The sequence below is a fragment of the Triturus cristatus genome, chromosome 5_2, assembly GCF_964204655.1.
Source record: "Triturus cristatus chromosome 5_2, aTriCri1.1, whole genome shotgun sequence".
NCBI lineage: Eukaryota > Metazoa > Chordata > Amphibia > Caudata > Salamandridae > Triturus > Triturus cristatus.
In genome coordinates, this window is record NC_140588.1 from 799,157,386 (window position 1) to 799,185,269 (window position 27,884).

General features: G+C 44.3%; 1 protein-coding gene across 1 annotated transcript in view; it reads left to right on the plus strand.

The window, feature by feature from the left end:
• The window catches only part of ADGRG4 (adhesion G protein-coupled receptor G4), a 1,724,535-nt gene that overhangs the window by 1,303,406 nt on the left and 393,245 nt on the right, over positions 1-27,884 (plus strand). Inside the window, exon 21 of the mRNA XM_085607949.1 lies at positions 11,087-11,190. Coding sequence (XP_085464075.1) covers positions 11,087-11,190 — 104 coding nt within the window. The remainder of the gene's footprint in view (positions 1-11,086; positions 11,191-27,884) is intronic.

Below are 27,884 nucleotides of genomic sequence, written 5' to 3' on the forward strand. Positions count from 1 at the left end.
GAGCCCAGCTGACCTCGTCGCGGCTCGACCGAAGCGTACCTACCACCGGAGCCCTGCTGACTGTGTCGCGGCACGACCCAAGCGGAACTACCACCCGAGCCCTGCAGACACCGTCGCGGCTCTCCACGTCCGAGCTGCTTTGAGACCAGCACCTGCCGCTCCGATCCCCGGAGCCACCTTCGGCCTAACGCAAGGTCTGGCGCAGAGCTTCCCCGTACCAGACTGGTACTAAGACTGTCCCGCTACCCTGTCCCTACAAAGACACTGAGACACTTTCTGGATCTCTCGATCCCCCTGTAAATATTTCGAATGTGCTACTATTGATAAAGTACCTAGATAAGCAACTGATACGGAGTCCTGTGTGGTGGTGTTGCTGGGCCTAGTACGATCATAGGAGAAAGACCTCTCCTAGGAGGCTTCTCAGCGGCGCTCTGCTATTACTTTGCGGTAGGAAGGTGCCCCGGAGTGGGCCCCCTGACCCCCCCGGTGGTCCTCCCTCCAACAAGGTGCAACGCTGTGGTTGATGTGCAATGTACTGTGTCTGAAGGGGATGAGCTGAGGAATCTTTGGGATCAATACCTGACAGTAGTGAGAGGCCTGAGGTGCTCATCCTCCCATCTTCTGTGGTTGATTCTTAATTAGGCTCTGGGATTGCTTGCCATGTCTTCGTTTGCCCTCAGTATTTTCCATCTCCAGCAGCCCCAGCACATGATAGATGTGTTGAAAGGGTATATTCCTCTTTGTCCTCTACTGAGGTGTGTGTCACTCGGTTTGCATGTCACCCTTCTGAAAGACAATTGCTTTTTCTCTGAGGGTATGGTGATGAACTTTTATTCTATGGAGTCTTGATTTGCTACTCATCCTCCAAGGCCTCTCCTGTACAAAAGACTTCCTCAACGTCTTGCTGTGAAGCTGACTATACTAGAATTTCTGTCAGCTGAGCCAGGAATGGTGGTAATTCCAAATAAACAGTATCCTTGAATAGCAAGTGCTCTGCTCTCTCTTCTCAGGTACGTTTTCATGTGGTGGAAGGTTACATCCAGTGAAAAGTTCACTTTGCTTTTTAAAATGTAATGCAGTTCATAAAATGTCACACAAAAACCACTGACCAAGGAGGAAGCCCTACCCTTGTTGCTAGGTTTACCAGGTCCCCAAATCTGAGTTTGAGGCCATAGATGGTGTACATTAAAAAATAAAAGTTGAGTTTACCATGCACAACTTCCCTAAAATTGTATTTGATGCTATGGTACACCTTAATGGACCAGTTTATGGGGCACAGTAGGTATTTTTAAATTCTACACAGCTCCCACACGTGTTCTTTTTCTGCAGAATTGGTTTGACACAAAGCCTGTCGAAGCTCAGGCACTACAGCCAACACCTACTGTACATGGACAAAGTCAGCACACAGTAGGGGATGGACACCCACGACAGGTTGAGCGCAGAGACTGACCACATTTTTTACCACATAATTGTAGATTTATCAAATCTCTACTTATTTTGCAGTATAGCTTGCAGATTTCACAAAACAAATTGTTTCTTCTGTCAAATGGATGAAGAAAATGCTTCCTGAGAATGTGACTGATAATTAGCCTTTTTGCCACATAATTTAGATAACCATGACACATAATGTGCTCTACCATGCAACATACTACTATTGCCCTGAAAATAATAATGCTCTGCGGAGTGGTTTGAAAGCCGTCATTATGATGATGAAATTATGAAATCCATAGTTCATAGGGCACTGTTAGCTCCAATTCAACTTTTTTTGTTGCAAGACTGAAAAGTTGAAAACTAGCTCTTATTGATCAAATCTGCATTTGTGCGAATTCCAGCCAGCACACATATGTTAGTTAATTAGAGAAGCAGTATTCCTGAAAGCTGGCGAATCCCAGTGTTGTAAATTGAAACAACGATGTGATTAAGCATTAATTCTCCTTTTATAGATCGTGTTTTCTCTGTTATGTTGACCGAAGCTTGGACTCCATTTTGTACTGTCATGCTCCCTCGTGTTCCCCACGAGAAGAGTCCAACCTCTGTGTTAGTTGCTCTTGTAATCTGCCTAGTAACAGTCTATAAATAGCTCCTTTGTCCATCTGGCGCATGCCCAGACTTGACCACATCTGTTATCAGTTAGCCTTGCTTGACCATGTTTTCGCGGGCTCAAGGAGTATGTCAGCTCCGCCCACATATTGATTCTGTATTGAAAATGACCATAAAAGGTAACATTCTTCGGCTTCATGTTGTATCCACCCACTTATGAGCCCCTCTGTTGCGTATAAAAGGGGACCATGTACGAAGGTTCTTTGTGCTACTCTATGCAATACTGAAGAGTGTTGTGTGGATTGTAGGACCACCCTTAAGGGTTAATAAATGCTGTCTTTGTACTTTGCAGTTTCCGTGCCAACTTCCTTATAGATTCCATTACAGGAGAGCGAACCCTTGTGTCCTGCGGGCCTAGCTGGGGCCTGTATTCATCACCAGCAAGGCTTAACTATTGGCAAGGTCCACAGAATCCACTTTCAGAAATCTGAAAATGTTGGTCCACCTTGGCTATTAATGATTACTTTCAAGATTCCATGATGAATGAGCTGGTACTGAAGAAAGCACAGGCAATGAGAACAATTTCCATACAAGCCAATTTCTCCTTAAGGATATTTGCGGACACTATTTGAAATAACCCAGAGCGGAAAGGGAAAGGAAAATCCTTTGCCATTACACAAACAAGCAAGATCACAAGGACAGGTAATCCACCTGTGAAAGTTGAAAGTCCTCTGGTATAGAGGCGGCAGGATTATTTTTAGGCTCCAGAACTAATAAGGTATAACTCTAATAAAAAAGGAATTTACTGCTGGTGGTTATTAGCAAACCCTAATTGAACCTACTCCTCCTATCCTGTTTTTATCACTTTCTTCAGGATAGGGGTAACAGAATTACTATTGCAACTTAAGGTTCATAAACATTGAGGGAAAAACATTTGTGGGGGCAGGAGCATATTTACTAATTTTACTTTAGTAGTCCCACTTAACATTGGGAAAAGTTCATATACTGGACAAGGGGGTTACCATTAATACCTAACTTTAAGTTCACTTATATTGAGGTAAGAAAAATGTGTTTTTTGAGCTAGGATTACGTTTCAATATCCTAACTGTAAATATTCAATACTAAATTAAACATGTATAAAATATATATAAAGAAATATCCTTTCACCAGACACATTTTTTTAAAAATATTCTGAAATCTATTTTACTATTCTAATGTATTTTTTTCAAAATTTTAAATGTTGGATCATTTTAAAAATCGTTGATAAAATATGCTAAATATTTAAATTTAAATACAAAATAAATAAGGGCCAGGAGGAGTTGAATGACTGAGAGCCCTCCTCTTTGTGTGTGTCATCTATGTGTTGGATGCTATAGCCTATAGGGCTAAGGACATCGAGGATGTGTGTGGAGAAGGGTGTCAATCTTATTTTCACGATGATGAGTTCATCTAGGTTGTGTGATGATGTAATCTATGTCAGGAGCATGTGTGACTGCAGAGTGTGCATTAATGAACATGAAATGAATGGCTTGTATGTGTGTATATACTATATACAGGTGTTTTAATGATGTTGTTGGCTTTAGATGTTCAGAAATGATGCATATATTTGCACAATCTAGGTATAAATGCCCAATTATGGATGGTTTACCTTAAGTGAAGCGTCCTTGGACTAGGTCCTTCCTGGACTGAATGGATCCAAAGAGGAGATTCCCTTACCTTCTGCGCCCTTAACTTTAGATGTCTAAGGTGATGGGACACCCTCCGAATAGAAAATGCAAGTTGCGCAATGTGAGAAATTGGGTTGGTGGTTGACTGGAGTGTGAGCCCTGGTCAAGGAACAGCTGCAATCTCTGGCAGGGTGAACCACAAAGAAGTCCCAAAATTAGCATTTGCTTAACCTTGGGTAGTTTGACACAAACGTAGCCAGGCTAACTTCAGAGGCAATGTGTAATGTATTTATGCAGCACTCAAAAAGTAATAGAGTGAAGACACCACACAAGAACGATCCCACACCACTTTAGAAAATTTACTTCACATCAAAATGACAAAATTCCAATCAGTAGAACCCGAGTTATGGATTTTTAAAGATTTAAGTGAAAAATAGAGCCATAAAGTACAAAGCGCCACTCACGGCCGTCTGCTTGTGAAAAACCAGGTGACGGTCACAAGTTCAGGTTGACTGCGATGGAGCGCGAGTCGATTAAAGGGACCAGGTCAGTCCCTCTAAAAGTTACCTTCACAGTTCAGTGCAAAGAGGTAAGCTCTGTTCACAGTATAGCACACCATGAGGAGCAGGGAGAGCATTGCGTATGGCTGTCAAAGTAGCGTGAAGAGCAGGCTAGGCGTCACAGGCGGTTGTTGCTGTACTGCGAAGATCCTGTTGGGCATTGCAGATGGTCAGAACTTCCTGTTGGTGGGTAGCGTGGGCGGCAAGGTCTTGGTGCAAACGGTTTGTTCATGTATGCAAGGAGCCCAAAAACTTCAGGGAAGCTAAACTGAGGTAATACTAAGGGTCCATAACCTGAAGGGCACCACTTGGGGGTCGGGAACTCACTTCAGCTGGGTCCAGGTGCTGGTTCAAAATGGTGGGAGCCTGTTATGTCTCCGTGGCTCTGAACAGGAGGCCAGCAAATTAGCACTTGGTTCAGTTGGAGAAGCAGGGCTCAAACAGCAGGGCTGGCCTTGAGGGTTCAAGGCAGGTTCCAGGCAGCAAAGCAATCCTTACAGGTGCCGCAAAGCAGTGTTGTGAAGTACACAGCAGGCCACAGCACCAGGTAGTCCTCTAAGAGTCCTTCCACAGATCCAGAAGGTTAACTGAAGAGTAGGTCTGAGAGCCCTAATGTTATACCAGGTGCCTACTTCGAAGTTAGGAGAAGTTTCTTTCTTGAGGTTTCTCTTTGAAAGTGCTTGGAATTTTCTGACTCCCCTGCCCTGGCTCCAAGCTGTCTGCAGAGACATTGTGGATGTGACAAGTCTTTTATGTGAACGCAGAGCATGGCCCATTCAGTTGCATGTGAGGCTGTGTCCAGCTCCGCCCTATCCTGCCTGCAGATGACCCATTCAGGCACAGCTGGTCCCTCTATTGTGTGACTGTTTGGGAGAAATTCACAAAGCCTAACCGCCAACTACACCCAGTCATGTGACCCGGGAGGGGCTACAGACACCAAAAGGCTAAGGCAGGAAAATTCCAACTTTCTAAAAGTGGCATTTTCAAAACAGTAATATAACATCTGACTTTCCCATCTAATTACAATTTTATAGATACCAAACATGAACTGCCTATCTGTCCCCAACCAAAAGTTAATAATAGTAATGAGAGTCCTTCCAAATGGACCACATTGCATTCAAAGTGGGCAGACAATGGTCTGGGACAGAAGCACTGGAGTCTTGATATACTGAGGCCTGGAGGAGTTTGTATCATAGCAAGTTCTAAGGACACAGAAGCAGGTTGGTCAGCCGGGGGCACCACTGCAAAAGATGGTGTGCCATGTAGTATAAGTACATAACTGGCAAGCAGATATCCCCAAGTACTGGCATGGAGCCTGGCTCATTTAAGGTAGGGTTTCCTTCCAGCCCAGATAAACACTTTAATGCACCTGTTCAATGCACATAAAGCAAGCTTTGGGACCAGAAGTTGGAGCATACCAAAGAGGTAATTAAATCTCAGTGCGTTAGCATCTTTACCATCTGCACTTGCCCTTAAAGGGAGATCTGCAGGGTGTACTAACACTGGAAATCATGCTCCATCTTCGTCATCAAAGGATGCCCCTGTTAATAGGAGCACCCAAATATTTCAGCCTGGCTGTTTTTCACGTCAAACCGAAGCAGTTAGGGGGAGATCCTGGACATCCAGCAGTCACTGACAAGGCCTCACATTCTGACCAATTAATCCTGTTAACCACAGTAGACGGAGAAGGCATTGATAAGGCCCATTAGGTGCGTGATTGAAGAGTTAGGGGAGATAGGAGTCAAAAAGATATCATAGACGTAGAGCATGATTTTATTACAACCTGGGGGAGTCTCTACATCTTTGATACAGTCAGCCTTTTCAATAGCAGCAGCCAGGGGTTCCAGAACCAATAAGTAGAGTTATGGAGAGAGAGGGCAGCACTGCTGGGTCCCCCTGTTGATATGAAAGACCTTGGACATGTGGCCCCTGTAGTCCACCTGAACCATCTGGTTAGCATAAAGCCATCTGACCTTGACCACAAAATCAGGGCCCAAACTCAATCTGTGCATTGTGCAAAACAGGTATTCCCATTTGACCCAATAAAAAGCCTTCTCCACATCTAAGAAAAGCAAAAACGTGTCATCGGGGTCATTCTGTAGATGCCAGAGAATGTTTGTCAGGAGACGCATGTGATTACGGGACAATTAACCTGGTACAAAGCCCACTTGCGAATCGCATATTAGGCTCGGAGTCACCTTCTTCAACTGAGTAGCGAGCACTTTAGCAAGCACCTTCATGTCCGTATTAAGTAGCGAAATAGGACGATAGTTGGAGCAAAGGGTGGGGTCCTTGTCAGGTTTCAATATGAGTCTTATGAGTGCCTTACTGTACTCAGGCCGTAGAAAACCAGTGTCCTCTGCTTCTTTGAAAACTCTATAGATGAGGTGAAGTGTTTGTTAATTTTATAGAATTTGATGGGGAAGCCATCGTCACCCAGCGCTTTACCGAAGGCCCTTTCTGCTATGGCATCAGAGATCTTATCTTCCGTGCTCTCCCCGTACAACACCTTGTTGCCAGCCTCATACAGAGTGGGTAGGTGGAGACCGTCAAAGATGGCCTGTTCAGACTAAAGGTCTGGCGGTGCCTTTCCGCAGCAAAAGGAGCCCTGGAAGCAGGCACGGGTGTCTGCTATTGCCACTGGACTAGTCACCAGTCTCCCCTCACTGTTACGAATCTCCAGAGTGGCCTACTGAGCCTCACGCTGTCGCAGCTACAATGCAAGAAGCCTACATACCTTTCCCCCCTGTTCATAGTTATGCCACTTGACACAATAGCAGTCATTTGGCCTGTGTTATAAGTTAATATTCAGGGTGTAGCAGTCTATAAGCAGCAGAGGAAAAAGAGTGTGGGTCAGCATGTATATTGTGAGGTAAAAGTGCACATCTCCTTCTCCAAATGCGCCAGCCTCTTGCTGGCTTCTCGATAGCGTACGGCAGAGTCTCACAGGATGTTCACCCTTCAGGGTGGACTTTCTGGCCACCAATAGTACTAGGGCCGAGGGAGCAGTAGGTTTGTTGTCTGCCAAATAGTGAAGGAGATATCTGCCATACGTTTCTGTTTATCACAGGGGAGCCTGTAACAAGCCATGTTTAGTCTCCACCATTTGGAGGTGGGAAAGACGTCTCCCAAGTCCAATTCTAGTGCCACCAAGGCATGGTCCGTGATCCTCTGTTGCTATGCTGAAATCCTGCAGAAAATCTAAAGAGGCATGATTCATGAGGAAGAAATCTATCCTGGAGCAGGTGCCATGTGCACAAGACAAAACAGAATACTTTCTATCCCGCTGGTGCGTCAGGTGCCAGGGATCAGTCAGGCTGCGATCCTGCAAGACATCCCCCAAGCATTAGATCTGTTTGTGGGACATGAGTGGTCTAAGTAAGGGTCGAGCCCTAGTTGCAGTCCCATCCAATGACCAACTCAACAGTACTGGCCTCTGTCAGAACTCTAGAAAGGGAGATAAAAAAGGTTGGTCTGTCCCAATTGGGGGTGTAGACAGAGCTGACCACTAACGTTCGGTTCAACGTTTTCATTTTAGCAAAAACGTAGCAACCTTGTGGATCTGTCCATGTTCTCTAAATAGTGTAGGGGAGGGATTTACATATGAGGATGGCTACCCTTCACGTCTTCGTGGACAAGGACGGGTCCTTTGAGGCAATTATTGAGTGGGAGTCCTTCAGATAGCTGCTACCAACAACCCTTCTCACCTAGTCTCTGCTCAATTTATCTAATTCTGGAGCCAAGAAATGTGTTTCCTGGAGGAAAGCAATAACAGGAGACTTGGTGGCGAGATAAGTGAGTATCATGTTCCATTTGATGTAATGAGCAAGACTATTGACATTATGGGCAAACCCATGGAGAACAAACTATGTGCAGACAATAGAGGGTGGAAAATATAAGGTGATTAGGAGCACCAAATGAGGAATTGGAAAGACTGAGAGAGAATCCAAACCCCCTGAGAAAAGAGCAGATAGCATGAAGCAGTTGCAGACACTAAGGAACACTGTAGACCAAGCAAATGGGAGGGTGGTGTAGAGCTTACCAACTAGAGAACAGTGAGTACTGTGTGGGGAACTGAAACAGAGCTGATAGAGTAGAGAAGGTAAAACTGAGGGTGGCCCTAGAAAGGACATCTAACATGTCTTCAGATAACCAACAAAAAAACACTAGCCAACTACCTTACTTTAAACGGGTGAGTCAATCTCCAAAACCCCACAGCCAGCTCAATACCCCCCTGTCACAACCCAAACCAGCATGCTGTACATGGTAAATAGCGATAGGCATACAATAATAGCATATTGTGTGCCAGGGCAAAAGCAATCAAATAGAGCATGACAGTGCCCTCAGAAAGATGAGTAAGGACCCCTCATTGGCCCCTGGGAGCGACATCCCAACTGGAGACAGCAGAGGAATGCAACCCCCCCCCCACCCAAACTTTAGTCAGTAGTGGGTGGATTTCACCCAGACAGGGACATCTGAAGATTGGGAGAGTCCCACTGGAGCAACATAATCCAGATGGCCTGGCCATCAGGGCTTGATGGGGGTGTGGGATATGTCATGGCTCTTGTCCCCCGGTTAAGCCCATCACAGGAGTCCCTCTCTCCCCATCTCTTCAGGACTGAGTCCAGCCTCTGATGTTATGAAGAAGTGTTCCCTACGAGAGCGTCAGAGTCCTGGGGTGAGGAAATCTCCTGCCACCTCCCCTTGCCCGCTCCCTCCGTCTGCACCGTAACATCCATGGCTGTAAAATCCAAAGATGAAAGGAAGTCCTCGTGGTCGTCTAAGTCATCAAAGTCCCTGTTTTTACCATTGATAGTGAACAGCATGGTGGCTTCATCCAGTAGACCATACTGAATACTGAGTTTTTAGAGGGCGGGCCGTAGTGAGAGATGTTTCCTCTGCCGGAGGGTGGTTTCACGAGAGATATTGGCTTCAATGTAAATTTTAGTGCACTGATACAGGAAGGGTCCATAGTGCCATCTGGAGACCGACAGAAGCTGTCAGCGTTGGGCATAGTAAAGCAGGCAATGATTGGCCTAGGAGTATTATGACGGGCATCCCCTCTCGGGTGCACCCTTTTGACCCTCTGGAATTTCTGCTGTGGGAAGATTTGCAAACCTGTAAGTTCTGGATGAAAGGTGGAGAGAAAACTGTCCATGTCCTTCCCTTCAGCCCCCACTGGTACCCCCACAAAATGGACGTTGTTCCCTGGACTTCGGTCCTCCAGCTACAGAGGTGCCAAACCTCGGGCCCCATTTCCAGTACAGTCAGGCCAAGCAGAAAGTCCAGTTGGGACCCAGGGCTCTGTGGCGGTCAGTGCGGGAACAAACAGCAGTAGGCGGGCACCAGACAAAAAACAGCAAAGTGATGCACCAATGTTACAGGGCATGTTGAGAAAGCCCTGGTGTCTGCCAAGAGGGCCCATACTGGTGACAGAAGTCAGTATGCTGCTCCCCTGCTGGGGATGATTCAGCAATGGTGGCTGGGGGACGGCTGAAGTAAGCAGAGAGGCCCAGGCAGTACAGGGTACAGTAGCAGAGCGACATCCCCGCCCATGGCTCACCAGGGAGTCAGACCGGCACTACCTGCCAAGAGATGGCCGAGGAGCGAGGGGAGGCCCCGGTGGCCCAAGAAACATCTGCATACCGGGGCCAAGCGATGCCCCCGCTCCGATGGGCACAGCAGAAATAGTGAAGACCAGGCTACAGAGATGCAAGAGGCTCCAGTGGGGCTCAGCTGCCCTGTGCACGGGGCCATGGAGCATCAACAGTAGATGCCCTGTGCATGCTGGACACCGCACCATCGAGGTGCCGGCTGAAGTGCGCCTGGGGTGATGAAATTCGGTGGGAAGGTGCCGGGTGGCTGTGGAGCTCTAACGCTTTTCACCCCTGTGGTTTGGGGTTGAAAAGGCATCCTCATAACAAAGGAAGCTTTTCTCTGACAGAGTCAACTGACACTCCGTTGACAGATAGCTGGTGATTCTCTCGAGCCTGAATAGGGTTGAAAGAATAGTTTCTCACAAACACAACCCACTCTACATCAGCCCTTGAACAACCACAATGAATAGCATCCTCTAGACATTAACCCCCCCACAGCACTTCATCATCTGGGCACCATCCAGAAAATGTTACACCACATACTAGGGACAGTATTCAATCCTAGGGGCACTCTTCCACGACACTACACTACATCTTGGGGATGCTTGCCATTACACTGCATTGCTGCCTAAGGAAATTAATGGACCACACTTTATTCTAATAGCACTGACCAAAGTCTGTGATATAGCTAATAAATTGGCTCAATGATTGGAGTGAGCTCTTTTTTACTGGAACAGGTGTTTCTCAAAGGACTAAATCAATGAAAATACAACAACCTAACATAGAACTATAACAAGGACAGTTTATTTCTACAGTAGATTAGAAGACCACATTTCTTGTGGAATACATCAAAGCAACTTAAAAAACAACAAATGCATCATAGTAAGTCTTCACAAAATATGCTTCCAATTTTTCACTATTTTAGCGTTTTTATGCTAAAGTTCAGATATGTGTATTATGTTTGTAAAGTACACTGCACAAACCAAATTACTCCCACACATTCACATGTTGCCGATTACCTGATTTGCCTGTTGGAACTGTGAATTCGTATTTAATCCTTTTATGACAAATATTACGCAAAAGCAGTTTGGTGGCATAATTAACACTTAAATATTGTTGTGTACCCCAGACAGCCTCATAATTTATGGAAATTACATTTTACATATTATGGTTGATGAATGAGCATGCTAATGTGGATTGAAAATCTCTCCCTTCTTTGCAGATAAAACAGGTGGATGGAGCACAGAGGGATGCCACTTACTATATACAAATGAAAATTATACAAAATGCAACTGTACCCATCTCACTCACTTTGGAGTTCTTTTGGTAAGTGAAATTATTGTGTTGATGTAAACAAATGTTGGAGTCATTCACAGACATCACAATTAACTAATAGCATTAAAGTACTTACCAAGCCCAGTATTGGAAATATGTTACATAGTGAAGTGTATTGCACCATCGTACCTTGTGTTTTCAATTTTTCGGATCCTTTCTCCAATGTCACCTGAGATTGCTGCCGTCTATTAGACTGGATTAACAAGTATGGTTTACCTTCGGGTACTGCTGAGTTGCAGAACAACTCACCCTCCACATACTCTGACCCTCAAAACATGACAAGTAATTGGTTAGCTCGAATTCTCTCCTTTAACTGTTAGGTAAGTTCATATTAAGAATTTCAGAAAAAAACCATTTCCAGTATGTTTGAGAGCCTGCTTCTAGCATTAGTTACAGTATAGGAACAGTGGTTCTGCCACATGAAAAGTTACTTTAAACTTTATCCCCCACTCCTGATGGGACTTCACAACATATGTATAAGAAGCACACAACTGATGCAACAGTAAGACTACTTTTGTTCTATAGATCTTGCTCTGCTGGAAATATGCTAGTTTGTTGAACATCGAAGTTTCCACCCCTTATATAGTGTGTGTTTCAAGAAAATCACAGCAGGGTCTTCCTCAGGACCATAAACAATTGTGTATGCCTTGTTTCAAAAAGAAAAAAGTCTGATTATAGATATCAGTGTGTGATAAAGTATTAAAAAAAAATGTCTGAACATAGGCTCACCTGATCAAAAAGTATGGAAGGATTTAAATTACTATATTTGAGAGTTGGAGAAGTGTGGCTCAATGATTAGAGCGGCAGACCCTAATGCAGAGGTCTAACCCAGGACCAGGGTTCAATTCCCCGCCTCGGCAGGTCTTGGGCTCAAAAATTTCACGGACCTGAAAATTCTCGCCTTGGTGCCTAATCCAATCATGGAGTCCCACTCTGGGCAATAGCTTGCTTAATCTCCACAACGGCCCCCACAACGCTAAGGATGCCTGGCCTCCACCTTGGGGGTGCCCAGGAGTGGACACCTCACAGGGAAAACCAGGATGGGTTCCACAGCGGTATTCGTACAAGCGCCTTGAGACCCTTGTGGGTGAGTAATGCGCTATACAAGTATCAAATTTACATTTTACATTTACTATTGAACTGAAATGGTCCACTAGTGGTGCCCACTGCACTTTGCAAAGTATCATAGAGCAATGTTGAAGAATTTGTGTTTTGACTTTCTGTCTTGTTTGACCCACATAAACCTTATTACAGGGGCATGTGAGTTTACTGGATTTTTAATAAATACCACTCGGTGTTGGGACCCTCACTTCACCCTTATCCTTAACACACACTAGACGAATTTGGTTTATTGGCATGTATAGCTCAGGTGTTTTTATATACTTTTGGTGACACATTCATAGTGCCCATAATTGCCTCGGAGGTCACATGGATTGTCAGATCTACACCTAGGTGGTGAATTTTTTACCCTATTATTTTAATCCTCATATATAATCCCATTCCCCACTTAGATAACCGTGGTTGGGGCCATTGATTGATCAATACGGAACGTCCCTGCTTTCAGGAACAAGATGTCTGACATATTTGGGATGTCATACATTAATAATCGGATGGAATTTAAATCCTTCCATACCTTTTCATAAGGTGAGCCTATGCTCAGACATTTTTTCTTTTTTTAAACTTTATCACACACTGATATCTATAATCAGAATTTTTTCTGTTTGAAAAAGGGCATACACAATTGTTTATGGTCCTGAGGAAGACCCGCTGTGATTTTCATGAAACACACACTATATTAGGGGTCAAAACGTCTATGTTCAACACACTAGCATGTTTCCAGCCCAGCAAGGACTATAGAACAAAAGTAGTCTTGCTAGAGCATTTGTATTTACTAGAAATAATAGAAGGAATATGATTTCAATTTTGACGTATTTGTTTTTCTGTTTCTACTTGTGGAGTTTTTGATGTGGTTTGTCATAATCTGTCACCAATTCATGTCACCAGTGTAAACACACACATTTTTTTTGTTTAAGTATTGTGTATGTTATATATGCTCTGTCAATATCACCCATCAGCCATAAGGTGACTAATTCGAAACGGTGGTACAACGAGAACTACGCGAGGTGTTTAAAGAAAAAGATAAAAAAAGGTCAAATCTCTCACGAAAAGAATGGAGAACAATAGCACAAATAGCCTCCAACAAAAAGACTTTGTCTCTCCCCTCTTTCTTGTTTTACCCCTTGGGCTTCCGGTCCTCCTGTATCCCTCCCTCCGCCTCCTCCCCTGTTCTTCCCTCACCGCTCTCTCTTTCGCCCTATGCAGGGAGGTGTGTTGTAATCTCATTCACTTGGTACGTTCCGTTTCCCCCTCTCCTTCTCACCCCCTTGGTTCCACCCCCTCCCTGTCACGAACATTCCACTGTGCCCTCCAAGTGTTCTGCTGGAACCTGTGGTGGTGTATGGACCATTAAAGAAGAGTTACCTCCTTACCTGCTTGTGGTCTTCATTATAACAATTACCTGTTGTAAAGCCGATAAAGGTGGTGCACTAGTAATTCTAGACACAGACTTTTATCAATAAAATGTGGAGACACGTGAAAGACACTACTGTTTATATGAAATTAAATTCTAACCCAACTAGAGAATTCAGTCAAATTTTGTCTCTCATCATTGAAAATGCTCGAACAATGGGAACCATTACAGAAAATGATAAAACATTTCTTATAAAGGAGCATCTAATCATTCCTTATCTGTATATGATACTGAAGATCCACAAATGTCAAGAAAAACCACCATTTAGACTCATTGTTTCAACTTGTAATTCTATTCATGAACCTATCGAAAGGTACATAGATCGACATTTGCAACCCCTAGTTCGAGGAATGTCCTTGTATTTAAGGGATACCACTGATTTGCTAATCAAAATAAACAACATTGTGATAGAGAATCATACCCAAACTACACTGTGTACGATTGATATAAAATCCCTTTACAACTCCAGTCCTCATAATTTGGGGTTACAGGCCACCAAATCTTTTCTAATTCACGCAGAAATGGAAGACAGTTTGAACGTTTCTTTACTGGAGCTACTACATTTTTCACTTGACCATAGTTATTTCAAATGGAATTAGGAATATTCCATCCAATTATCCGGCACTTCCATGGGAAATTGTGTCGCCCCATCGTACACTAATCTCTTTATGCACCATTTTGAATTAGATCACATACTATCTAAAAGCAGTTGGTTAGAAAATTTGATTGTTTTTTCTATAGATACATCGATGACATTTTCATGATCTGGAAGGGAGAACAATCTGATCTGTCTAGGGCCATCCCTCAGATAAATTCCATTGATGAAAGAATTGAATTTACTCATCACATGAGTACTGAAAGTATCACATTCTTGGATGTAGAAATTATCATGCAGAACAAACGACTAATCACTACTGTGTTTACTAAACCCACAGATCGCAACAATCTATTGCATTTTATAAGTTTCCTCCACATGGAGTTAAAGAAACACCTACCATACTCTTAACTTTTGAGGTTGAAAAGAATTTCTTTGAATGAAGAACTATATAAAAAAGCCGAGACAGGATGGTGAGTAAGTTCAGACAAAGAGTGTACCCTTCAGCAGTTATACAAGACGCGGTTGACAGAGTTCAGACTAAAGATCGTTCACAGCTATTGAAACCAAGAGAAACAAAAAGTGCACAAGAAGAAAAGTCATAAAGTAAAACTATCATTCAAAAATACTGGCCAAGATTGCAAACAGAAACTGAATTCAAAGACATATGTCAACACCAACCGATTTTCGCATACCAAAGAACTCATAATCTTAAACAACTACTTGATAGAGTAACCGATCAGAGTAACGGTATATACAGAGGGACATTACCATGCCTAAACCGTGGGAATTGTAGCAATATAATAAAAGGCACTACTATTATGCTCCCCACCCAGGGCACACCGATCAAGCTAAGAATCACAGCAAAAAACAAAATTGACTGTTTCCGTGCATTTTAACAATTTCTATCATAACATCAGACAACTTAGATTTTTGGTTCTGGAACATATACCTGCAAAAGAAGGAAGAGACAACAACAAATATTTGATCCAATGAGAAATTTACTGGATGAAACTATTAAATTCTATTCACCCCAAAGGACTTAATGAACTCATAGATTTTAGTTGCTTCTTATAGAATTCACGACAACAGTATGAAGCTGTTGAATTATTTATTCATTTATTGTCATTTACATTTAAGTTAGTTAATTTATTCCCTGTTTTAAATTTCCCAATCCTACTTTTTCATCATAAGCTATAGTGTAGAGATTAACTACATCTTTATTATTCCAGTTTTTATTTTTCGACTTCTTTATTCGTACACGTGGTTTTACTTCCGGGTTCACCGAGGTTTCATTCACCACAGGATGACTGGTGGACTAGATTTCTTTAGTCTTTTTTTCATTTCCATGTCCGGAATGTTTATTTACTTCAGACATTCACCGTTCGTTCATCTTCATTACTCGAAAATAACACACACTCTACTGCGTGGTATAACTTTTGCGTTCATGGAGTATGGGCAAACCACACATGGACAGACAGGTATGCATCTTTAACAGACACAAAGATTTTTATTAATTCACTTTGGTTTTGTATTGGATTTGTCTATAGTAACGATCTTCACGCAGGACTCACAAATTTTCACACATCCTAAACCTTGAGCACATGTTTCATAAACTCACGGCAAATTTATATATATTTTGGTTTTCACCTGGGATGCATATAATATCTTGTGCATATTATTGCAGTACAACACGTTTTCTTCGCCACTAGTGGATTTTATGCAGCTTTCTCTTTTTTTTTGCGCATGCGTGTTAATTTACATATGCACTTTTTGTCTTGTTCAAATCATTTTAGTTATGTCACATCACCGTTTTATATAAGATTCCACGATTTAGATCACTGATGGTTTAGACATTATCAGTATTTAAAGTAGCATTCAAGACTTGGTAATTAAACGAGTGATACTGCTTCTTTTAGGAACTACCCCTGATGAAGGACCCCGCCCGAAATGCATTGGGGTTTCTATAAATATGTGAAGAAACTACAACGTACTCTGAATTGTGATGTGAATAAAACATTATCTCTGTGAAGTGTAAAAAGAAAGAAAAGAACAAGTAAATAGAAAACTGATTGACATTTGCATGCATTATTTTTACTGTACTAAAAACCTCATCTAAGGAGTGCTTAGTGGGTTAGTTTTTTCCTGGTTGGAGGACGTCCTATACCTATCATTAACAATTCTGGACCAGTCAGTGCCCAACTATGTGGGTCCCAGGGAGTGGGGGGCAGTGTTCCTTGCCTGTGACCCAGCTGATTGATCAGTGGTAGACACACTCAAGCGGAAGGCTGCAGTTTTGTTTTTCCTTGCTGCACCTGTCACCAGCAGTGTGGCACCTTCAGTTTACGTCGAACCTTCTATGAGTCAGAGCCTGTCCCTGAGTGGAACCATTGCTTGCCGAGCCTCCTCGCTCCCATTCATCTAAACATACATGTGCATGTGTGTGCTGCTAACACAGTCTGCACCCAAAACTAAAGTAGTGTGGCATCGTGGGCAGTACTGTGTGGTGAGTAGAGTGAAAACGCTGCTAACATCTAGGCCTGGGCAGACTTTGCTGAGTTCCAAATAACAAAAAAAACTCTGCTGCACCGTGCGGAGTTCTGCAAGTGAGGTAAGTCACCATGCTCACGCTGATTTTTAGTACCGGGCGTTTGTCCCGTGCTGTAAAATTAGCACGAAAGCACCACATGCAGCGCAGGAGGACGCAGCTTCGTTCTGAAGCTCCAGTAGATGTTCTACTTAAGCGGAAATGTGAGCAGCAGGTTTCTCAATGCGAGCAACCTGCCGTGAGCACCCGCATTGAGTAATCTCACCAGGATGTGGTCTAGAGTTGTATTTTCCTCGCTCGCGCTGACCAACTTAACATTGACAAGCCGCGAGAGAGGAAAAAACTCCTCTCCACTCGCTACGCGAAGTTTTTCAGAACTCCGTGCTCTACGCATAGTGGGAAAATCTCCACAAGCTGCACAAGGGTTTACCGCCCAGGCCTACTAGTATCACCTGACACCCCCAAATTACAGAGTCTGGTGCTCATTGGTCATAGCTCTGTATGCAGCATAATGTAAACAAATTATGTGCTATTAGAAAAAGTCCAGCTGAAAGGTTACTGTGCTGATGAAAATGGGCACTCATCCAAGTTAATTTTTCTGCGAGCCAATCTGCTGAAGTGTAATTGCGTGCACTCATGTTGATATGAACGTGCACCTGGTCTGGAAGCAATACCTTTGGGCCTGATAACGATGATTGTGGGACCACCACCGACAGCCCATGAGGGGCGGGCCTACTGCCATCGCAAAATTATTTTCTGACTGCCACATTAGGATGGTGGGTAGATTGGTGGGGGTCGGCGAGACTGACCGCCACGGATCTGATGGGCTGAATGAATCCATTGGACCGTTGGAGGGAACATCGATCCCTACAATGGTGGCGGTGCCAGGGACCGCTGTAGGGATTATGATGTCCCTCCCCGCCGGCCGTTTCATGGCTATTTACCTGCCATGAAAAGGCTGGCGGAAAGGGACACTGGGTGTCTGTAGCGGGCCCCCCTCCGCCCTGGCCCTCAGTTTTGGGTTCCTACATATCCCTGAACCATGTGACAGGTACCACATGGTGCTTTCCACGTAGTGCAGGGATATGAGTAATGTCCATTTTTTTGTACTGTGGCGTGTGCTGCAGACCGCAGCACCCGCCGCAATACAAAATATGGACATTGCAACCGCGATGGTGGCAGTCGCATCCTATTTCGGCTGGCGGGACTGCCGACTTGTAGTTGGGCGATCCTGTTTCCGAATGGATGGCGGTCTGACATAAGTCCGACCGCCATCCTAATGAGGCCCATAGATCCTGTTCAGTTTATGAAAGAAAAGAATGCCTCTCTCTAAGTGACGTGATTTTTGTGTTCTTGTTAAACTGTTATTTGAAGACAGGTGAACCAGTTGGCAGGGATGGAATTGTGCAGCACACTTTTAATACGCGCACAGGTGGCGTCTGTAGGTGTGAAAAACACTATTTGTATTCGATTAAAGAATTCTGTTGGTTTTGTGACATTATTCTCACAGTCAGTACCACATTTTAGAATTGTATATGTGAGTCTGTTTTTTAAATTAATTCTTTATTGAAGATTTCAACATCATCATTAAGAAAGCACAAAGACTAGGTGTGAAGCCATCTATCCTCTTTTGAGCAAATACATGGGAATACAATAATATAAATCGATAAAGACAAGCAGAGGGTTGCAACCTAGTTGAAGGGTCATCTACCAAAGCCTGTATCTCATAGTAGTATTACAACTCTATCACTCTCCGTTTCTCTTCCACCCTCCGATTATCAGCAAGTATATGTAGCCAATATTTTTACCCTTTCCAAACCCCACACATTCCCATACCTATCCCCAAAATCCACAAAAACTATAAAACCCTGGTGGGGTAACACTACTTCCTGAGAAGGTTTACCTCTGTGTGGCATGGCATACAAACGACTTGAAGTACCAAAGAGGAAACAGACCATGAAGTGAAGTCATGACGTCACCTTTGAACCCTCACCTATTCGTATTAGTGAGGGGCCTGACATGTCGCCAGGAGGGGTTCTGTCAGCAGAGAAAAATTGGCGCCATAGAGCTTTAAAAATGGGTAGGCGGTCTTCCCAAGTGTATATGATTTGTCCAAATGAGGCCATATGAAACTTTTCTGTCAGCCAAACTGCCATCATGGGGATAATAGCAGTCTGCCAATGGTAGAGAGTACATAACGTAGCCACAGCAAGGGCTATGGCAAACACATCTCCCCAGTCACTGGGTAACCTGTGGGTAGTGTGAGAAGTTGTGAAGCAACATCCTCACTGCCCCCATGTCATCCCTTTCCCTGGCTGGCATTGTAGTTTTCCCCATTTGGCTGTCCAATAGGGGCAGAGCTTCTGACACTGCCATAATATATGGGCAATGTTGCAGTCGTCTGTGGAGCAGCACCAGCAAGAGGACTCCCCTGTGAACTTAGCCTGTTTCAGCTGGGTCGGGGACTAGTGCCACCTGGTCTGTTTTTAATAGTGGGAATCATGATCCTTTAAAAGTTTGTGAGAAATGTATTTAGTATTGAGGTGCCTTCCCAGATTCGGTCTGTGTGAACCCCATGACTTGTTTGGTTCCGGGACTGTGGTTCATTAACAAAATATGACTTTAGAAGACATTTTAATAAAGTTGTAAGGCACAGATTGTGGGTTTACTTTATGAAATGTAGGTTTGCCCAAAAGCTTACATTAATTTCAAATTAGTGAATAGAGTTTGGGTCAATAGGCTTTGCAGGAGGATATGTATGTCGAGCGTCTTTGTAGATGTATGGAGGAAAGGGGAGTCGTGCGAAGCGTGTGCATATGGCTAGAAGGCATGTCTAGGGTGTCTGCCTCCAATGTCGTGCATTGTTCTTTTAGAATTGTAGATAGCGGGTGAGTTTACAGCACAATAGAATATGATTCTTTGACATGTTAATCTGACGCACCTCCAAACTAACTATGTGGATTAGGGTTTTTAAGCTTTCTTCCCTCGGGCACAGATTATTGACACAGACTCTATTTACTAATCTGAAATTAATTTAAGCATTGGGGGCAAAACAATATTTCATAAAAGTAAACTGTTTCAGTTCTGGTCCAACCCACAATGTAACAACTTTATTAAAATGCCTTCTACAGTCATATTTTGTTAATGCACCACAGTTCCGCAACAGAGCAAGTCACAGGGTTCACACAGACTGAGTCTGGGAAGGCACCTCAATACTAAATATAAATCTCACTAAAGTGAACTTTTAAAGGATCGTGATTCCCGCTGATAAAAACAGACCCGCTGGCACTGGTCCATGACCCAGCTGAAAAAGACTAAGTTCACAGGGGACTCCTCTTGCTGGCGCTGCTCCTCAGAGGACTGCGACATTGCCCACATATTATTGGAGTGTCAGAAACTCTGCTCCTATTGGGCAGCCAAATGGGCAGAACTACAAGGCCAGTCAGGAAAAGGGACGGACTTGGGGGCAGTGACGATGTTGCCTCACGACTTCTCACACTGCCCTGAGATTACCCAGTGACTGGGGAGATGTGTTTGCCACAGTCCTTGCCATGGTTAAGTTATGTATACTCCACCATTGGCAGACTGCTATTATACCCACAATGGCAGTCTGGCTGATGGAAATGTTTCATAGGGCCTCAAACGTTAAAATGATATACACTTTGGAAGGCCACCTACACATTTTTAGGTCTCGCGAGCCAAAGGCTCGAAGAGACATTTTATATCTGGGCTTTACAAAGTGCTGCCGTGGCCTAAAGCTACAGTGCATGTGCGCGGGCGCGCGCGCCGCGCTTACTTTCACTTTCGCGGCCGCACGGCCGCTTTGATCACGATCACTTTCAATTTCGCGGCCGCACGGCCGCTTTGATGTGATGGCATGTGCTTTGTACGGCTCGTTATACAAACCTCACATTCCTTCCCTCCCCCCAGCATTGTGTGGTCCTGTGTCAGCAGGATCCCTTACTCGCCTTCCCTCTGCTCTATTGTGTTGCAGCGTTATCTGATCCCTTAGTCATGCGCGGCCAGTGGGGGTGGATTTAGGAAGCTTGGTTACCTTTCAGGAAGAGCTCAAGCGACCCATAATCCCCCTTGCAGCATCCTTTGTAGAATCTTTGGTACTGCGCTGCGAGTTTAAGGGGTCCGAGGAGCTAAAACAAAGGCTCTGCTTATCGACTCCAAGGCCAGACTTTTTTAAGCCTTCACTGCAACTCAAGCTACGAATGCACAGAAGCCGAAGGGCTCATAATTCACAAGCAGACAGGCCCCTGAGTCGGAAACGCATCGTTTCCTCTCAGTTCCCACCCATCTCATCTCCAGATATTTTTACACAAGAATAAAGTCACTTTTGTTTAGCACTAGTGCTAGTAGGCCAGTTTACTCATTTGTAAAACATTCATTTTCTGAGGGAATCCGCATTAGCAATGTTTTTTGGGGTTGTTTTTTTGTATACCGCAAATACATACAACAAAAATTAAAACGAGAAAAAAACATGACCTCTTTTAAACTTGGCAGCCACGTGATTGCTTTAAAATATTAAACATAATTAAATTTTTGCTATCACGTATCATTTTAATTTAACCTTATTTGTGCTTCTTAGCTGGAAGATTTACTTTTAACAATAAATGAAACCGTTTTTCGTTTTACTGCTTGTTTTTTTTACAGCCGGGTGTGTGCATTTTAAACAAGTTCGGAAAGAGGAAGGCAATCCCTTCGCACTGGTGCCAATTTGCTCCAATCCATGCCTTAACTTGGAGAAATTCAGTTACATGTTTGAACTTTACACACCGCGCACGCTAAACACAGACTCTCCACACATCATTGTAGGGACCCTGCTTACAGATCAAAGCTAGGATAAAGAAAACTCATGTCCGGAAGATGCAGCTTTAATAACAAATTAACTGCATCGGCCAATGAAGCAGAATATTATTTTAGAGGCACATCTTTAGAAAACCATTACAAACCGGTCCATACACCGCTTGCGTTTCAGTGCGCAGTTCCTATTTTAAATAGTGCCTTTTAAAAAAAATTAAGGCGAGGTTGGGGTATTTAAGGAAAATGTACTGAGATTATATCTTGGCGATTTACTGCAAATATATGTTTCAAGGATATTGAAAGTAGAGATACAGTGCATGTGCGCCAAAAGCGGATTGCATGGCTAGCACGCGCACAATCACGCGCATCGTGCCGCCATGCAATCCGTTTGGGGAAGCGCTTCAGCCCACTGGCCACAGCCTCGGCATCATACTACTTCAAAGGGTCCGCTCCCCCGCCTGAAAGCTTTCTTATCTTTATGGGGCCATGTGTTTCAAACACATGGCCCCATAAAGACAATAAAGCTTTAACAACGGACGAAAGTGAAAGTGGACCGTGATGTTGCTGGTGTTGGTGGTGGGACGCAGCCTGTGACACTTCATGATCCTTTGGTGAATGGCGTCTGGCGCTGAGAGGGCGGCGGGGAGGCAGACGGCGCTGTTGCTTGCTGTTCAGCAAGCCCGTGACTTTGATCTCCGGCAGTGCTGGCTTCCGCTGTGCCTCCAAAGGGGGCACCCATTCAGGCCGCCACACTCCCCTTTCTTGGACTAACTGAAATAGTTGGTGTTGCCCCGTCTTTTGCAACCCCCCGTTACTCACACACATAAATACATACCCTTGTGTATGTGTATGCGTGCGAGTGCATACATGGACACAAGCACGTGTGCAAATGCACCGCAAACATATACGCATCGCTATCACACATACACACTGTGACACACACTCCACACACTCTCTCTCTCTTTCAGCCTTTCAAAACCCATCAGAGTCTCCGGAGACAGATATTTCCTTCTCTTTTACACTCGAAGGGCTTGTTTACACGTGTTTTCGCTCTTTATCACTGTTCTCCCTCTTTCTCTTCCCCCTTCTCCCTCCCTCGTGTTTTTTCCACCCTCTTGCTGTGTCAAAGTATGATGCAGGCCCCAGCTGCAAACACCGGCTCAAATTAAGCTCTGGCTCTATACCAATAACACCTTCCGTTTAATTGCCATATGTAATTTCCTGAATTAGCGATTCCTGTGATAAAAATGTAAACCCGATGCACTGACACCCAGGCCCATGTTGACAGTCGCGCTCCTGTCCTGCACCCCATGTGCTCCAGCTGTGCGCGTGGCTGCTGAGGAAGCCATTGTTGGGGTCGGCTGCCAGGAAGCCTGCGCCAGCATCAGGGGCACATTGTTCGAGCCCGGAGCTCCTTCGGGCGACGGAATGAAAGAGACCCTTTAAACCTCTCTCAGGACACATCTGGAGTAAAGATCAAACACGGCATTGCCAGCAGCTGTTATCAGGAGTATATGTGGATTTGTATTTTAAACCACACTTGATGTATATAAAGTAAAGGATGCCTTTTTCGGAGATGAATTTCCACTAGCTATCATGGGAGTTATTGCATTTGAATGACAAAGTTCCTCATTGCCCGTTGAAAGAATAGTAAGTAAATTGAAGAATAAAAGCCTCTTTGCTCACAAGAAACAGACATCAATTATGTTCCATGATTCTGAAGTCTCAATGCGACAATCCCCCTGTCTAGGACAGGGCCTTGAGAATGAGAAGTGCATCTTTGGTTCAATACATGCTCGCTCCCTCTCTCACTCATATAGGCATTTATTCATTCATTCAATGTCTAACTCGCTCCAAAAGGACAGGCACTCACTCACCTACTCACTTTCTAGTGCACTCTTACTCACTGACTCGGTTTGCTCAACTGATCACTCGTTTACTCAATCAAACTGAAACTTCAGTTTTATTAAAAATCCCTAATTTTAAATGGTGTCTTCCAGTAAATCTCCTTGGCACACTAATGAATGATAGAAAGGATGGGGTGCAGACATGCAGCCACAAATCATGTCCTAATACACTAAGAAAGTGGGGGAGAGGGCCTCCACCAGAGAGACCGTGGCATAGGAGAGTAACTCTGACAGTAGTGCCACTCATGTGCGCTGGCAGGTGGGGGCAGCTTACTGGTACCTCATTAGGTAGGGGTCATGGCATGTTGTGGGCCCCATCATACCTTGATGGGCCAAAGTGCATCGGTCATCGGTGTCCTGCGGATAGCGCTGTATGTGTTTCTTTATGCTGCCCGCCAACTCACACAGCCTCTCAGCAGACAGACAGCAGCTGTTGTGGGGAGGCGATGGAGGCAAACGAGCACGAATTCCTCCCTTAGGCGAGGAAAAGGTTCACACTCTTCTTGGGGCAATATGACTTCTTCACCGAACAGGCAATCGCGGCAGAACTGATGTATATATCCTCCTCCTGCACGGCAGTTAGCAGTAGGTCAGCACGATAGGGACCCGTCTCAGCACCTACTTTTAACAAGCATTTGCAATGCATTAGGTCTCGCATTTACGCGAGTTTGAGTTATTGACATTGCAAATAACAATGCCTATTGGCATTGTCATTTACAATGCCAATAGCTTTAACTCGTGTAACTGCGAGACCTATTGCTTCTCAGCAGGGGTGTAAGCCTTTGAATGGAAGAGTACCAGCACTTTCAAATAGCAGGCAGGTACTCTGGGGGAGTGAGTGCCTGCACTTCTAGAATTCCATTGCATCAGTGCTTGAAATGGGCAGGTACTACCCGTACTGAGTACCTGCCATTCCTTCATTTGAAAGGGACAGTACCTGTATGTCTCAGCACTGCTGCAATGCATTTAATTGCACTTCTCAAAAGAAAGCAGCACTCTCAAGAGTCAGTCCCTGCACTTCTGTATCTCCACGTAAAACACTGCATTGCATGCACTTGTCAGGCCGTTCATTCATGCCATTCTGTGCCTGCTTTTCTGGTGGGACTATTCGTGTGTCGGTGTTTGTGTGTGTTTTTTACTGGTACTTACCTGGCGTGCATGATATTACTGCGTGTTAATCGCACTTATATAGCGCTTACTACTGACGAGACATCAATGCGCTTTTCGGTGAGGAGCACGCTACTCCGGAACCCAAAAAGTATTAATGACTGGGGATGTTGCTTGCGCAGATGCTAATGCACGCCCTCGCCCCTCCCCCACCCCCCACAGAGAGGGCGGTGCATCTGTCTCGTCCCGACCACTCTCCTCAACGCCCGTTTGTTGCTCCTTAGGTTTTTCCTTCGAGAATGAGTCACCAAGTGCTGCGCTGGGACAGACAGATGCCTCCCTGTTGCTGTTATCCCAGGCTGGACATGCCCGCCACGGCCTGTAATTAGCTCCAGGCATGTCCAAACAGCCCCCCACAACACACACACACCATACTCCCCCCAACGGAGCATTCCAAAATCCAAGCAACCCGTTTTACAGCTCACGGAAGCCATATACAACAACCTAGCGGCTAGCGTTGTTGGCTTTGGAACTAAGGAGTCAGGTTTAAATCCCGGCCTCGGCACAACACCCTGTGATTCTGGGCATATCTCGTAATCTCTGAATCCCTATACATCTATGTATCTAGCCTGCGTCTCCTGTAAATTGCTCCAGTGACCTCGGGCCAAGTTAACACTATAGAAAATTGAAATAAAGGTAAGAACGGACGTTCCTACTTTCTTCAACTTATCTTACAAAACTGGGACCGTTTCGGGGAAATAGGGACACTTCCAATTTTTTTTTTTTAAAGTAGTGTCTCTTTGAATGGTCTGTTATTGTGTTCAATTTTGATTCATATGGTGGAGACTGAAAACCGATCCGATATCCGCTGGCCGAGGGAGTTAATTTTCTGGCTCCAAACACACGTATTTACCCCTGTGCAATGGAGGTAATCGAATTAATCGTATGTTGATGATTTCCGTTGATCAAACTGTCAGCGCGTTCGTTTGGAAACATTCTTTTATTTCATATTTTAAAAACACCAATAAGCAGACTATTAAAGTTTGTCACTAAATCTTCGTCTGACAATAAAAAAAAGCATATTAAAATGTATCACCAACACTCTCATTCATCCGCGCATGCCTTTTTCCCGGTGGCGTATATGTATAAACCACAGCTGAAATGACATTCAGTGTGTACAGCTGTGCTTTCTTAAATAACGAAATAATTTGTAAAAGGATATCGTAATTCTTCAACTTTCCATTAACAAGCATTTGCAATGCATTAGGTCTCGCATTTACGCGAGTTTGAGCTATTGACATTGCAAATAACAATGCCTATTGGCATTGTCATTTACAATGCCAATAGCTTTAACTCGTGTAACTGCGAGACCTATTGCATTGCAAATGCTTGTTAAAAGTACTGTAGGGGCAATTTTTCTCTGCAGACAGGACCTCTTCAACCCACCACCCTTTCACTTTCAGCGACATGAGGCGTCCCGCAATAATTGGGCTAGGTAAGACTTCAGATGCAACGTCATGACTACACTTCACGGTCCAGATGTTTTACCGTTTTTGTGGATTTCGGGGTTTGGGTATGGGGATGTGTGGGGTGTGGAGAGGGTACATATGTTGAGTAAGTAGACTCTGCACTAATCAAAGGGTGGAAGAGAATCCGGTAGTTATAGAGTTGGAATACTGCTTTTAGATACACGCTTTGGTAGAAGATCCTTCAATTAGGTTATAACCCTTTGATTGTCTTTACCAATTTGCATTGTTATATGTCCTTGTTACTGCTCGAAAGAGGGTAGATGGCTGGACACCCACGCTTTGCCTTTTATTAATGATACTGTTGAAACCTTCAATACAGAATTGATATAAACAAAAAACAGAATTCTTTAATCTAATAGAAATAGTGTTTTTCACATGCACAGACTCCATCTGTGCGCATATTAAAAAGGAATTACACAATGCCGCCACTTCCAAAGGGTTCACTTGCTTTCAAATAACAGTTTAGCAAGATCACAACAATCATGGCACTTCGAGAGAGGCACTCCTTTTTGTCATAAACTGAAACAGATCAAAGATATTTCTTCCAGAACAGGTGCACGTTCATATTAACACGAGGACGCGCAATTACACTTCAGCAGATTGGCTCGCAGAAAATTTACTTCAGAAGGGCTGCTATTCTCTGACTCTCAGCTCTCCCTCACTGGCCTTGCCTTTTCAGATTCTAACGCTGAGAAGCCCCGTTGCACATACTTTGTTTACATTACGCTGCGTACAGTACTACGACCAATGAGCACCAGACTCGGGGATTCTGTGATGTCACGGTTGAGGTTGCAGTGCTTCAAGCATGAAAAGAAGGAACAGGCAGACCAGAGCACTGAGACACCCTAAGAGGGGTTGTCCAGATAACAGGCTGGTCCATGCAAACACTGACTTCACTGCTCTAGTCCTGCTAGAACTGACCTGCTGCCTCAGTGCACCACCAGTCTGCTCCCTCACAGTATCCAAAAGGTGAAAGGTGGACAGAGCCCCAAAACTCTGCTGACCCCGCACTGAGCCACAGTGTAATGTAATTGGTGCCCAAGACAAACATTGCCAGTGCCACTAAACATGCCACTCGCACCCCCATGATGTCACTCCACTGACGTGTGCCTCAAGGACGAGTAAGATCTTGTTTGGCACAAGCACAGTTTATCCATCCCTTAAAAACCACGATGTCCACCTGGATCCTTGTGAGCGTCCAGCCATGTGATAGGCTGCTTCCAGCTGTTTTTCTTCTCCTCCTGCCTCCTTCCCATAGCTGGTAGGGCAGCACACCTCGTGCACATTAATACCAGCTGCCACTGACCACTGAGTAGAAATTGATGGAGTTTTGAAAGGAACTTATACATCACCTACAGAAGAAAGCTTATACATTTGAATGCCGTTGTTGTAATTTGTCCCCATGACACCCTTTAATACATGTAAAGTTACGCATGCCCTATTTATCCATACCTGGTCCAGCCCTTGTTCCCCGTGATCCCCCTGCAATGGTGCATGCCAACATTCTACTGTCGGGTGGTTATGACAGTTGGAGTGTTGGACGTGCACTATCTGAACAGCTATTGTGGCTGACGGAGGCTGTCGCTTCAAGAGAATAAAGACTTTAAAAATCACTTGTAAGCAGTGTTTCTCTTCGTAACATGGCTGACAATCTGCT